This window comes from Octodon degus, unplaced genomic scaffold, assembly GCF_000260255.1.
Source record: "Octodon degus isolate 3935 unplaced genomic scaffold, OctDeg1.0 scaffold00001, whole genome shotgun sequence".
NCBI lineage: Eukaryota > Metazoa > Chordata > Mammalia > Rodentia > Octodontidae > Octodon > Octodon degus.
The window spans coordinates 171227-186029 of record NW_004524577.1 but is presented as its reverse complement, the minus strand read 5'-3'; the positions used below and the strand labels follow the sequence as shown (position 1 = coordinate 186029).

The following is a 14803-nucleotide window of genomic DNA, read 5'->3' as shown; positions in this document are numbered from 1 at the left end:
TGATAAAGAAGTAGAGAATAAAAAATGATAGAAACCTTGAATGAACAATATAGAAAAGAAATAATGCATGAAGCAGATTCAAAGTGATATACATGAAATTAAAATCTCAATCACAAGCTGGCAAAACTGTTTGAATGAAAATGAAAATAGACTTTCAGACCTTGAAGACACCATTGCAGCTAGTGAAAAGGCAAGGAAAGATCTCTTAAAAACAACTAGGAGGGCCAGGGAGATGGCTCAGTGGAATAAGCGCTTCCCTGGCAAGCACAAGGGCCTAAGTTCAATCCCCGGTAAAAAAAAAAAAAAAAAAAAAAACTAGGATGCAGGAAAAAATAGTTCAACATCTGCAAGATGATGCAAAGATAAACAACGTAAGGCTAACAGGCATCAATGAGAAAGAAATCATCAATAGAAATGATATAAAAAAGAATATAGGCAGAACAGCAGAAAACTTCCCAAACATGGGGAAACAGTATGATATTCAGGTAACCAAAGCATATAGAATTCCAAATATAATATCAACCCAATTAAAACCACATGCAGACATATAATAATCAAGGTCCCAGAAATTCAGCACAGGAACAGTACACTAAAAGCCACTAGAGAAAAGAAACAGATCACATTTAAAGGAAAACCCATCAGAATAACAGCAGATATCTCTTCACAAACTATGAAATCAAGAAGACCTTGGAGCAAAGTACTACAAATCTAGCAAGAAAACAAATTCCAGGGGTGGGGAGATGGCTCAGTAGATTAAGCACTTCCCTGGCAAGCACAAGGGCCTGAGTTCAATCCCCAGTTCTGAAAAAAAAAAAAAAAAATTCCAACCCAGACTGATATATCCTGGAAAACTCTCTTTCAAGTTTAATGGAGAAGTAAAATATTTCCATCACAAAGAACAACTAAGGAATTTCATGACAACAAAGCCAACCCTACTCAGACTACTAAAAGATATTCTAGAGAGGGATCAAAATGACCACAACTCCATGAATGAGAACAGAAAGAACCCACCAAATAGGGGAAGCAATTAAACACAGGAGAAAAAGAGGTATACAACAGCAGTCTTTCAATTACTCTTTTGTATACAGCAACACAATATTTCCATCAGCATACTCTACAAATGGACTTCCCTGCACCTTATGGGTCATAATTCTGTCCGGGTCTACGGGGTGGATATCAAGGAAATAGCAGGAGCTCAGTCCCACAAGTGACACCTAGCCACCACTAAGCATCATGAACACTATCCATGTCTACCACATACTAGAACTCTGTGCAATATCCTATTCCCAAACTGTTAGAAGTGCTGGTCATATAATTACCATTCCAGTATTTTTGTTATGTTTTATTCTTTTTTTTATGTTTTATTCTTAGTAAGTCTTTACTATCATGAAAACTTTTTCTTAGCTGATATTTTTGTATAAACCTGATCAAATACTATGTGAGTACTCTGAATTGATCACAGATTTGTATATATGATACACTACATTCTGGCCTCTTAGTTTTACTCATAATTTTAATTTTTTGAATATTATTTTGAAATATTTAATTTAATTTTGAATATTTAATTTTATGAACACTTTAATTTTAATTTTTGTTTTATGATTTATACTATTTCTTTGACTTATAATCTACTAATAAGATATGGTACGCTGGTAACTGTCACGGTCATTATGCATGTCCACAACACACTAGAACTTTGTGCGATATCCTATCCTCAAAATGTTAGAAGTGCTGGTCATTTACTTGCCATTCCAGTATTTATCTTATGTTTTACTCTTAGTACTTCTTTGCTATCATGAAAACTTTTTCTTAGTTCAATTGTTTTGAAACATTTAATTTTCTGAATATTGCTTAATCTTAATTTTTGTTCCAAGATTTATACTGTATCTTTGACTTAACAATTTATTTAAAAGACATTGTATGTTATCGTCTCCTAGTATTATAAACTTTAAAAAGTATATTTCCATTTTCTGTTGACTTAAAAAAAAAAGAGGTTTGTACCTATGTTGTTTATTTATTATTTCTTGCCTATATCTTGTAATATGAGAAGCTACTTTGGCAGTAACAATACACAATGTACTAACCATTGTTACTCTCAAAAAAAAAAAAGATATGGTATGCTATTTTCTCCTAGTATTAGAAACTTTAAAAAGCCACTGACTTTAGTTTTTCTTTTACACACACACACACACACACACACACACACACACACATATATATATGAAAAAATATGTATATAACCTGACCTAAGTTTGATACTGTTTTGTGGAAATCTTCAATGACCTTTTAACTGGGATCATCTAACATAATTATATTTTACATAGTCCTGCATAACTCCCATTTTGAGAGCTCTTTCTTCTTTATCCAGGACCACCCAGCAACTTCTCTTACCTTCTGGAATATGGTCTTTGTTATTTTCTATAAGCTACATCTGGAGCTATTAGAACATTCTGAGTTTGTGTAACTGGAAAATATTTTACTTTAAGTTGTCAAAGGTATGTTTGCTAGGTATAAAATTCAATAAGGACAGATTTTTTTTTCAGTCCTTTGAATAAATAAGTCTAGTTTTTTACCCACTTGCTCTTTTTTTTCCTAATGTGGAATAAGATGTTATTTAATTTTGTTCTTCCATAACTAATGTTTTCTCTATGTATATGCTTTAATGATTTTTTTCTTTATAATTAGCTTTGGACAATTTCATTTTTGTGGATGTTGGTATGATTTTATTCATATTTTTGTGCAAAAAGTTCATTTTTCTTAGAAATGTGGTGCTATAATTTTTAACTAAATTCAGAAATTTTAAATCTTTAAATATCTATTGCCTACTCCATTCTACTTTGAGAATTCTAACTATATGAATATAAGTTTCTTGATTTTGGCACAGAGTGAACTATTATATGACTGATCTGCAAACTCTTCCTTCTTCATGTTTATTTTAGACAATTTTCACTATTTTTTTAAAAATTTTATTTATTTATGTGTGTGTGTGTGTGGCCAGCTCAGCCCACCAGGGGGTCGGGGCTGGCTGGTATGTGGTGCTGGGGGATTGAAGCACGGTCCCTGTGCTATGCTAAGCTTGTTCTAAGTAGGTGCTTTAGACCACTGAGCCATCTCAGCAGCCCCAATTTTTACTATTATATTCATTTAAGTTTGTAAATAATTCTTTACAATGTGTAATCTATTATTAATCTCATGTATTCATTTCAGAAATATTTTTTCTAAAATTTACTATCTACATCTTATATCTTTCACACTTCAATATTTGTCTGCAATTAATATTATTGATTTTCAATAAAGTTAATAATGAGTTAAATTAGTTTTGAGGCTTTTTTTGGGGGGGGAGCTCAGGATGCCTTCAGGGCAGGTCTGCTTTGGCTTGAGGACGAGGGAATCGAACCACAGCATCCTGAGACTGACTGCTTTTTTTTCAGCAGGCACTTAAACACCTGAGCTAATGGGCAGGTCCCCTAATTTTGGTTTTTGAGGAAAACAGAGATTAAGCACTAAGATCACTTAACTGTCAAGTAACACCCTATAGATTTTCAGTTGAGAACTTACCAGAAATCAAAACTTCCTTTGAACTGTTTGACAGTTGCTAGACAATGAATACAAATGGGCAATTCTAGGACAAGGAAGATAATATTCTGTTGGCTGAATATCATAAGATTAGTGAGGGCTGGAGAGATGGCTCAGTGGTCTAAAGCACCTACTTGGAACTAGCTTGGCAAAGCATCAGGGACCGCGGTTCAATCCCCCAGCACCACATGCCAGCCAGCCCCGCCCCCTGGTGGGCTGAGCTGGCCACACACACACACCTCTCTCTCTCTCTCTCTCTCTCTCTCTCTCTCTCTCTCTCTCTCAAATAAATTAAAAAAAAAATAAGATTAGTGAATACAGGGCCTGGGAGATAGTTCAGTAGTCTAAGCACCTGTTTGGCAAGCACAAGGACCTGGGTTCCATCCCTTCTGGTACCACATGCTGTGCCAGCCCTGTGCACAGCTGGCTGCCAAAATTGGGTGTGATAGCACAGGCCTGTTAATTCCAGCACTGGGGAGGCTGAAAGAGGAGGATCACTATGAGTTTGGGCTGCATGGAAAGAATGTACCAAATAAATAAATAAATAAATAAAGATTTAAATTTGCTAAACTTAGGCAAAGTAAGACGCAAAGAATGGTAGAGCCAGGAAATTCTGATTTTAACTATCAATGTGTAAAACTAAGGCAAACCTATGGTAATTAAGGCAATCTTCATGGCAACAGTAATTACATACTTGTTCAAAAGACAGGAGTAAACATTTAACATTATGTAAAGACTTGATTAAACATAGTAACTAGTTAGAAAATGTACATGCTTATTCTTCATGTAAAACACAAATCCAAATTTTCTAAAATGTGGGTAAAACAATCTACTTTAAGGTACTGAAATCAAACCCTGAAACTGAATGTCCTGGTTCAGCAGACTCAAGAAATCATCTTGCACTAAATCCCAGTTTGCAGCATTCCAGGTGAAAAATCAAGAATATCACTTACTATTTCACAGTCAAGTCCAAAGAGAGGACTGTTGTCTGTTATAGAACCATTACACTCAGTAGGTACAAAGTTTTTATAGTCAGGAGAATCTAGGAGGAAAAGGAATATTTACCTTCAAAACTAAAAATTGTAAGCATGACTCTTACACTCATTCAGGGAATCTGAAATACCATTCGTTGGTTACCTTAGTTACTTCAAAAACAGAAGCAATTTCTGTCCTTAGGTTTTTCTCCATCTACTCATTTTTATACTCTTGAGAAGACAAGTGTGGTGATACACACTAGTAATTCCATTATCAAGGGAGCTAAGGCAGGAGGATTGCCATGAGTTCAAGACCAGGCTTGGAGGGGCCAATGAGATAGTTTAGCAGACTAAGCACCTGCTTAGGCAAGCACAGGGTCTCTGGCACCACATGCTGTACCAGCCCTGCCCCCGGGGCACACTGAGCCATCAAGACCAGGTATGGTGGGCCATGCCTGTAATCCCAGCACTGAGGAGGCTGAAAATAGGATCATGGTACCAAATACATTAACAAAAGAAAAATAGGCTGGGCTAGTGAGTTCAAGGCAAAGCTGAACTACAGTGATATCCTATCTCAAAAAAACAAACTACAAAAAATTGAAAGAAAGTGGGAGCTTCCTGTTTCAAGATATTGTGGGCCCTGGATGACATCCCAATAATTACCAAATAGTAACTTTTCCTCTTTATCAGAAGAGAAATTACAACAAAATTATGTTTAAATTCAAAGTCAATGAATTCTTCCACCTAGGCACCAAGAGAGAATGAATAGGGCCAGGGAGATAGCTCAGTAGAATAAGCACTTGCCTGGCAAGTGCAAGGTCTTGAGTTCAATCCCCAGCACTGGGAAAAAAAAAAAGAGAGAGACAATGACTAAAATATATGTGTGGTATTTTTCTTTCCTATATAAAGCAAGAGAAAATAAAGAAGAGATTCCATCATAGTAGATATCTAAAATAGTAGAGAAGGCAGAAAATGCAAGTAACATTCACTATCTGCACCACTCCACCAATTTCTTTGAAATCTCTGTTCAGAAGTTTATGTACATTTTTGGAATCATAAACTACAAATTCCCTAGCTTTGCTCAACTACAGGTTTAAGGTACTCCTTCCATTGCATACTCTAAGTCAGTAATGGCAAACCTTTTAAGAGCCTTCAATAATAACAAACAGCCCGCTGTGACATGCGTGCTATAGGTTTACCACCACATTTAGCTCAAGGATCCAAAACATTTCAGTCACTGAAGACTTTTGCCTTTAGACAAAGGCTGAAGCAGCAAAGCTAACATGGAAATATCATTTGAAAAAAACAAAGGAGATATGAAAACCCTTGGCCAATTCCTATCACCTGGTACCTTAGAATTTCCAACTAACTGCAATTAAAAGACAGTATGGTCTAATCCACAAAAGACAGGCACTCCCAAATCTAGGAAACCTTGTATTTACTGTTCACCTTATTTGTACTATTAGTAGCATTAAAACCAAAATTACTAATATTTTAAAAGTATTTGTTAAGGGCTGGTGAGATGGCTCAGTGGTCTAAAGCACTTACTTAGAACAAGCTTAGCAAAGCACAGGGACCGCGGTTCAATCCCCTAGCACCACATGCCAGCTGCCAGCCAGCCCCGCCCCCAGGTGGGCTGAGCTGGCCACACACACACACACACACACACACACACACAAATAAATAAATGTAGCCTTTAAAATAAAAAATTTTAAAAAAGTATTTGTTAAAATTATTTTTTTAAAAAAGTATTTGTGTGTCAGATTTTTTTTTTTTTTTTTTTTTTTTTGCATGAGGAATTAAAACTCATGACCTTTCACTTGCCAGGCAGGCATTGTACTATGCTATATTCCTGGCCCTGAGTCAAATACATTCTAAGCACCTTCTTTTTCCCCAGTAATGGAGGTTGAATCCAGCACCTTCCCAGAGAGCCACATTTTCAGCCCTCTTTTTTAATTCTGAGAAAGGGCTTAAGTCATTAAATTGCCTTAGCTAGCATCCAAATTGTGAGCCTCAATCTCTTAAAGAGTGCTGAGTATACAGTCATAAGTCACCATGCCCAATTGCTAAGCACCATTTGTCCATTAATTTTATTTGATCTTCATGGTAATTCTGATATAGGAACTAAATTTTAAGATTTTTTTTTTTTTTTTTTTTGCGGAACTGGGGATTGAACTCAGGCCCTTGTGCTTACCAGGGAAGCGCCTATTCCACTGAGCCATCTCCCCAACCCCAGGAACTAAATTTTAATTGCATTTCACAAATGACATCCTTTACTTTAAAAGAAAATGTATAAAGAATGCATAAAGCACTAATAGTTCAGTAATAAAAAGCCCAATTAAAAGATAGAAAAAAGCTTGGCATGGTGGCATATGCCTATAATCCCAGCACTCAGGAGGCTGAGGCAGGAGGACTACCATGAGTTCAAAGCCAGCCTGGACTGCATAGCAAGACCCTGTTTCTAAAAACAAAAAACAAAAATAGACAATGGACCCAAATAGTCATTTTGCCAAAAACATTCAAAGGACAAATAAACACATGAAAAGATGCTCAAAATTACCAGCCTTAGGAGAAATGCAAATCAAAAGCATGAGATACCACTTTACCATCCACCTAACATGAAAGACTATTAATGATGTTATTATTAACATTAGTAAGTGTAGTTGGTAAACATGTGCAGAAATTGGAACCATCAACATTGTTCGTGTGAATGTAAAATGTGCAAGTGGCTTTAGTAATCTGACAGTTTTCAAAAAGTTAAACTACAGTTACCATATCACTCTATCACTACACATTCCCAAGTATCTAAGAGAAATGAAAGCACATACCAAACATTTGTATAATGTTCACACTAGCCATTGTCATGACCAAAAAGTAGAAACAAAGCCTAATGTCCATCACCTGATGATAAAATATAAAAGACACAGAATATCATTAGGAAGTGAAAATAAAGTACAATACAACCTATAGCATGGATGAACCTTGAGAACACCATGCTAAGTAAAGGAAGCCAGGTTTTTTGTTTGTTTTGAGTCAGGGTCTCACTACACACTTCAGGCTGACCTTGAACATACTATTAATCCAGACTGGTCTTGAACTCACAGCAATCCTCCTGCTTCAACTTCTTGAATGCTGGTATTACAAATATGTGCCACCACACCCAGCAAGAAGCCATTGTTAAGAGACCACATATATCATGATCCCATTATATCTAGAATATGTAAATTTATAGAACGCAGACTCATGGCTGCTTAGGGTAAGAGAACTATAGGGAAATAACAATACAGTATTTCTTTGAGGGTGAGCAAAGTATTCTAAGATTGGCTGTAATGTCTGTACAACACATTAAGAAATACTGAATGATATATTTTGGATAAATTACATGAAACATTAGATCACAAAATTCTTTGCTGAAAATTGAAATTTAATCATTACTGCTATAATTAAGAGGTAACAAAATAAAACAAATGCATTTTTAATTAAATTCTTGACACATATGTAACGGATTAAGACTCTTAAGTCAGTGGTAACAAACCTATGGCATGTGTGCTACAGCAGGCTATTACCACTGAAAACTCTAAAAGGTTCACCATCTCTGCTCTAAGCCAATACCTGCTCTATCTGTTAAAGAAATGGAGACTGGGGGGCCAGGGAGATAGCTCAGTAGAATAAGCACTTGCCTGGCAAGCACAAGGGCCTGAGTTCAATCCCCAGTTCTGCAAAAAAAAAAAAAGAAAGAAAGAAAGAAAGAAAGAAAGAAAGAAAGAAAGAAAGAAAAAAAGAAAGAAAAAAATGGAGATTGGCATGGGGAGGAGAGGATTAGAAGTGTTAGGTGTTAAAATATTAAAGACATTACTGATTCTAATATACTAATATATATTCTAATATACTAAGAAAGGACAAAATAAAATGAAAAGGAATAAAACAGAGTAACTTCTCATTAAATATTTTAAAAATCTTTAGGACCATGTAATATTTAAAAAGATCACTTTACCAAACATGCTATAACTCAAGTACTCTTTTGTTAATAGAAGGTGGAATAGTAAGAGTAACCACTAGGAAAGCAACCAGAAAAATGAGTTTTCAACAATATTTAAATAGTTAAATACTCTTACATTGTTAATATCATTAGATTAAGTCTAAACCAACCTTGTAATGGAAAGTGAAATGGTTTCATTTCTTCCATTGTTAGAAGGCACCTGGTCAAGCCTACTTTATTAAAGCCCTTCTTTTGAATGATGGGGTTATCATGCAGGTTGATGTTGGCTTTTGAATTAGCAGAAGGTAAAGATCCTATAACAAGAAACACAAATGAATAGATATATTAGTATGTATATGTGAGAATTTCAGAAGACATAACTCCTAATGTGTGGGGTCCTGCAATCTAATACAGTTTTAAGAACACAAAAAGAGAAATGGAAGAATTATTTCAGGTTAGAGTGGTGAGCTATTTCAAGAAAACAAAAGATTAGCAGAATCTTGAGGAAAAGGCAGAATTTTGATGGGATGGTAAAAGATATTTCAAGAAAGTAAAAGATTAGCAGAATCTTTTTTTTTTCCAAAATTTTATTGATAAACAGCAAAGAGACAGTTTCAAATCAAATCGGAAGAGATTAGCAGAATCTTGAGGAGGGGGCCAGCCAAACAGCTCAGTGCATTAAAGCGCCTGCTTAGGCAGACCCAGCCGGTTCATCCCTGCCACCCCCTGGGGGGGGGCGTGCTGAGCCAGCAATTGAGAATGGGTGGTGTGCCTGTAATTCCACCTCTTGGCAGGCTGAACACAGGCAGATCATTACAAATGACACCCTGTAGACCCTGTACTAAAAAATTAAAAAAAAAAAAAAAAAAAGAATCTTGAGGAAAAGGCTGAATTTATATACCTGTCCCTTATAGAGCCTGCCACTACCAACAGCTCATTTTAACTAAACTGATACCAGTCCTAACCATCTACTTAAGCAACCTGTCCCTTAACCAGCAATCGTCGTTTGGATTAAGGGTATGGACCTAACTAAAAATCAAATAATGATTTGCTATTCCTTGTCAAGATGGAACAATGGAATTAGCTACACTGATCATACTGCCTGCTTCCACAATTTTAACTAGAAAATAAGCTGCTAAGCACACTTGTGATCCCAGCACTATGGAATAGGGAAGCAGGACTGAAAGTTAGAGCACAGCCTGGGCAACTTAAGAAAAGCCACTGCAAAATAAATAATAAAAGGGCTTGGGATATAACTCAGTGGAAGACTTGATAGAGAGTATAAAAAGAAAGAAAAAGTTCCTGACAGGGGAAGTGACAGAAGAAAGACCATTTTAAGAAAGATTAACCTCAAATATTAGTGGAAAATGAAGTATAGTGAAACTAGAAAATGTTTTATAAAATATGACTAGATAATGGGTTGAGATGGTAGAAAGAATGAAAGAAAAGGGATATATAAACAGAAATACAAGAAAAACTGGTATAGCATGGTGACAAAAAATTCAGTTAAAAAGGATTTTCTTATGACTATTACATGCTTGGCAATGCTCTAGCTACTAGGGATTCCCTAATAAACAAAACCAAGAAAATTTCCTATGGAACTTAAATTCTAGGTGAGCAGATAGACAGTAAACAAGCATTTAATATAGCAGATGGATATAAGAGCAACAAAGAAAAGTAACAGAGAAAAGAAGGATAAGGATTTCTGGAACAGGAAATGGGTTATGATCATATATTTATGTAGGGAAATCATGGAAAGTCTCTGCTTCTGAATGCAGACCTAGAGAAACAAAGGAGATGAGACGGAGGATAGGCAAAAGAAAATAATTCTAAAATTCAAGACTAGCATCTTAAAGAAAAATATACTTACAGAAAGGAGCCCATTATTTTAGAATGAAAAAAATGTTTTTTAACTATGCTAAGGGGACAGTGGAATATCTAAGCAATAATGTCCAAAGGCAATTACAAATACAGACCTACAACCTGCAACATCAGATTTAGAGATAAAGAAATAGGTGTCATCTACGGAAGGTAAAGATGGGAAAAATAGATGAAGACTCCAAAGAAAGATCAGAGTGTTATGACTATGCCTTAAGCACTTTGATATTTAGAATGGAAGATGAAGCAAAGTCATTCAGATGATAAATAAGTAGCCATAACCTCTGGCTCCTAAATAAAATGCTTACAGAATAAAATCCAAAGTCCTTATACTCTGCATTCAAAGCCTGTAGGATGTCACATTAATCTGCCTCTCTGGTCTCAACTCTCACTGTTGCCCCCTCCTCCTGTTCCTCTCAAACCCTAACAAGCTATATTTTTCAGTCATGTCATATTGCTTTTTCCTTGTCTTTCACAGCTCAAGATCTTTACCTAAATCTAAAATCTCATTATAACTATTCTGCTACTTAAAGATAAACAGATAAAACACAGTACATGTCAAAGTGAACACAGATATAGATAAAACATGAACATCTGTTGGAATGAGAGGGGAATAATGTTAAAGTAGGAAATTAAAAGATACTGCCAAGACAAAGGATATTAGGAAGCACAGTTCTACATAGGAAGAAATAACTAGTTACTCCTTACTTTTTCCTACTGCTTCAGTGTGATTTTGCTTAGCTGTGTTAGCTAGTTTTTTGAGACAAGGTCTCACTATGTACTTCAGGCTGCCCTCCTTACCATGGAGCCCAGGCTGGCCTCAAACTCTCATGGAGCTTCCTGCCTCAGCCTCCCAACTGCTGAGAGTATAGGCATGCACCATCACACCCAGCTGGTTTAGTATAATTATTACTTGTTTTTTTTAACAGTATCGGGGATTAAACCCAAGACCTTTGTACTGAGCAATATCCCTAATTCCCTTTTTTATTCTGAGACAGGGTTTCCCTAAATTGCTGAGGCTGAGCTCAAACTTGGAATCTTCCTACCTCAGTTTCCCAGGATGCTAAGATTACAGATGTGCACCACTATATCCAGCTATCATATGGTTTCTGAGAAATGAACCCTGCCTGTGGTTTCTGCTAACTTCTCTGGGTACCTGCCAATTTATCCTTTAAAAAAAATGCTTTTCTGCTTAAGTCAGTCAGAATTCAATTTTTTTCCTTACAATAAATAAAGTACTAATAAACCTGATAATGACCTTATCCATAAAATCAATGGGCAAAGCATCAAACCAGTCAGTCTTATTTTCACCGGTCTTGGGCAGATCTCCAGCTGTTTTCTTTTGCAGGCCAAGGATATCAGCTAGAAAATTAGATGATGGAGGAGACAAGCAGAATTTCTGAAAATATATTAATAGGTTCTTTCAAAATTGGTTGAAAATAGTTGAATTATTGAAAAGTCTGGACTCATTAGTCCATTGCTATGAAAGGTCTAGACCTCAATTGCCTGTATCATAGTATAAAAAAATTTTTATTAAAAAAAGTCTAGGTAATTGAATCCACCTGGAATTTTTTCATTATGTTTGTATAAAGGATAAACACACATAAATAAATAAATAAAAATACTTTATAAATACACACACATAAATAAATAAATAAAAATACTTTATAAAAAGAAAATACAGACTAAGCAAGAGAGATTAAATTAGGGCCCATCATCTCAAATGCATTTAAGAGTAAATGGATAGAAGATGTCACTAGGGAATGGAGGCGGCTATGGGAATATAGAGATGCCATACCTCTTTTAAGATTACAATTGATGTTCACCTCCAGATAATGTTCTAAGGATACCCAATCTTGTGATTTTTTTTTTTTTTCCAGTACTGGGGATGGAACTTGGGACCTTGCGCTTGCCAGGCAGGCACTTATACCACTGAGCTATCTACATGGGCCATGATTTTTTTAAAAAATTTTTTATTTATTTATTTGTGTGTGTGTGTGTGTGTGTGTGTGTGTGTGTGTGGCCAGCTCAGCCCACCTGGGGGCGGGGCTGGCTGGCAGCTGTCATGTGGTGCTGGGGGATTGAACCGCGGTCTCTGTGCTTTGCTAAGCTCGTTCTAAGTAGGTCCTTTAGACCACTAAGCCATCTCACCAGCCCCTTGTCTGTATTTTCTTTATTGCTTCCACTTACTAAATACTCATGATTTTTTTAAGAGGTAGAAAAACAAATTTTATGTAAGTTTTACAATATTTAAAAATACCATACCTTGAGTAAAACAGGACATTATCAACCCAGGAACTAGATTATAATTTAGAAATAGGTGTTTTGCCTAGATTACCAAAGGCAAATCAGAGTCAACTCTAATTTCAGCATAAACTGACAATTTCTTTTGTTGTCTGTATCCTCTGTCACTTGTTCAATTGGGGAGCCATGGAGCATATTCTCAGACTTATGCACTAATCAGGATAGAATCCCTAAAACAAAGTTTTTTTATCTTACATGTCTGAAAGCCTAAGAAATTCAAACTCCACATATAACTTGTAAAAATGCAGCTGACTCATTCCTTGAAGAATAAAAACCATATTGTTTAGATGGTGTTGGTGAAAAATCTGGCACCAACTGTTGAAAAATCAGAACACAGCTGAAAGTAAAGCCCTCATGTCAGTTACAATTCACAAGGGAAGCATAAAAAGGACAGCTAATTAAATTTTTCATCATCACTTCCTGTGCCTAGAACTGGAAGAGTCATTACTGCAGAAAACTGAAATAAAGATACCTTGAGATGCATGCATTTAAATCTACACTGTCCTACTAAAAATATTTTTAAATTAGAACTAAGCTCATTTTTACCAAATCCATTTTATGATCCTTAAGACTTATCCCAAGAGCTCAAACTACTTTGTAGCTCTTTCTATATAAGGTAATCAAATGACTGGCTTCAATGTAGACAAATTGACAGACTGATAGTATTTGGTGAGAAAGACAGCTTTTGAGTTATCCAACCAATTCATATCAATCTCCTCTAAGGAGATGCATGCATTTGAAAATGCCTTTATTGGCATTTAAAAAAATAATTTTCAAATGGATATGGTAGTGGAGTATGGGAGGCTGATATAGAAAGATCACATGATGTTCAAGCCCTACCTGGGCAATTTAGTAACTTTGTCAGATCCTGCCTCAAAATATAAAAATAAGCGATGTATCTTAGAGCAAAGGCTTTGAGTTCAATTCCCAGTACAAAAAAAAAAAAAAAAAAAAAAAAAAAAAAAAAAAAAAAAAAAAAATCCAATAATGGCATTAACAATATTAAGATAGTAAAATTTTCTCTTACTTCATCTGTAAAAGAAAGTAAAAGGTTGACTGGAATTGTTAATATAATATTGGTTATGTTATGTTACATTATATTATGTTATTATTTCAACTAAGTATATACTAGAGAAAACACATTGTATCTATGCCAGGGGAGAAAAGAACTGACTGAAATTATTAACACATCTTCTTATTTCAACTAGGTCTGTACCTTGAGAAAGAAACTAGAACTATCTACAGTGCCAGACAGACATTGTTAACAAGAAAAGACAAGGGGGGGCCTGGCCCTAGCTCAGGCCTTTAAGTGGCTGCTTCCACAAAGCTGTCAGCCTCAGGTTGCTGGAGTTCGAACCTCACACCTCTCCCGCCAAAAGTGCCCTGAAGGCATTCGAGCAACAACAACAACAACAACAAAAAATCCTTATGGACTGGTGAGATGGCTCAGTGGTCTAAAGCACCTACTTACAACAAGCTTAGCAAAGCACATGGACCACGGTTCAATCCTCCAGCACCACATGCCAGCCAGCCCGCCCCCCTGGTGGGCTGAGCTGGCCACACACACACACACACACACACACACACACAAATAAAATAAATAAATTTAAAAAATAAATAAATAAAAGAGAGAGCTCATGCTTAGAAACTTAGTGGATGAAAATAAACACTTAAAAAAAAGAAAAAAGAAAAGTAAGACAAGTAGGACACTGGAGTACATATACCTCACCTAAAGGGAAAACCACTCATGTTTGGCAAGGTGTTTCCAAGTGGGAATATAAGGCCAAGTGCCAAATCTTTTGAGCTTTTTGAAGAAATCAAAAACATCTGTATTACTATAAAGAAATTCCCAAATGTAATTGAGAGGGTTTTTGTTTGTTTGTTTGTTTGTTTGTTTTGTTTTTGCCGCAAATCAAATTCAGAACCTTGTGCTTGCCAGACAGGCACCCAGGCTGTTGAGCTATCTCCCCAGCCCCCAAATTTAATTGTTGACAGCCGGGCTGGAGAGATGGCTCAGTGGTCTAAAGCACCTACTTGAAACAAGCTTGGCAAAGCACAGGGACCTCGGTTCGATCCTCCAGCACCACATGCC

At 36.0% G+C, this 14803-nt stretch overlaps 1 protein-coding gene across 1 annotated transcript in view; it reads right to left on the bottom strand.

Moving 5' to 3' along the window:
- Positions 1-5498: 5498 nt before the first annotated feature.
- LOC101574813 (acyl-CoA synthetase medium chain family member 3) overlaps positions 5499-14803 on the bottom strand; it is a 69078-nt gene continuing 59773 nt past the window's right edge. The window contains exons 13-14 of the mRNA XM_023701278.1: positions 7363-7372; positions 5499-5583 (exon numbers count right to left, since the gene is read on the bottom strand). Coding sequence (XP_023557046.1) covers positions 5499-5583; positions 7363-7372 — 95 coding nt within the window. The remainder of the gene's footprint in view (positions 5584-7362; positions 7373-14803) is intronic.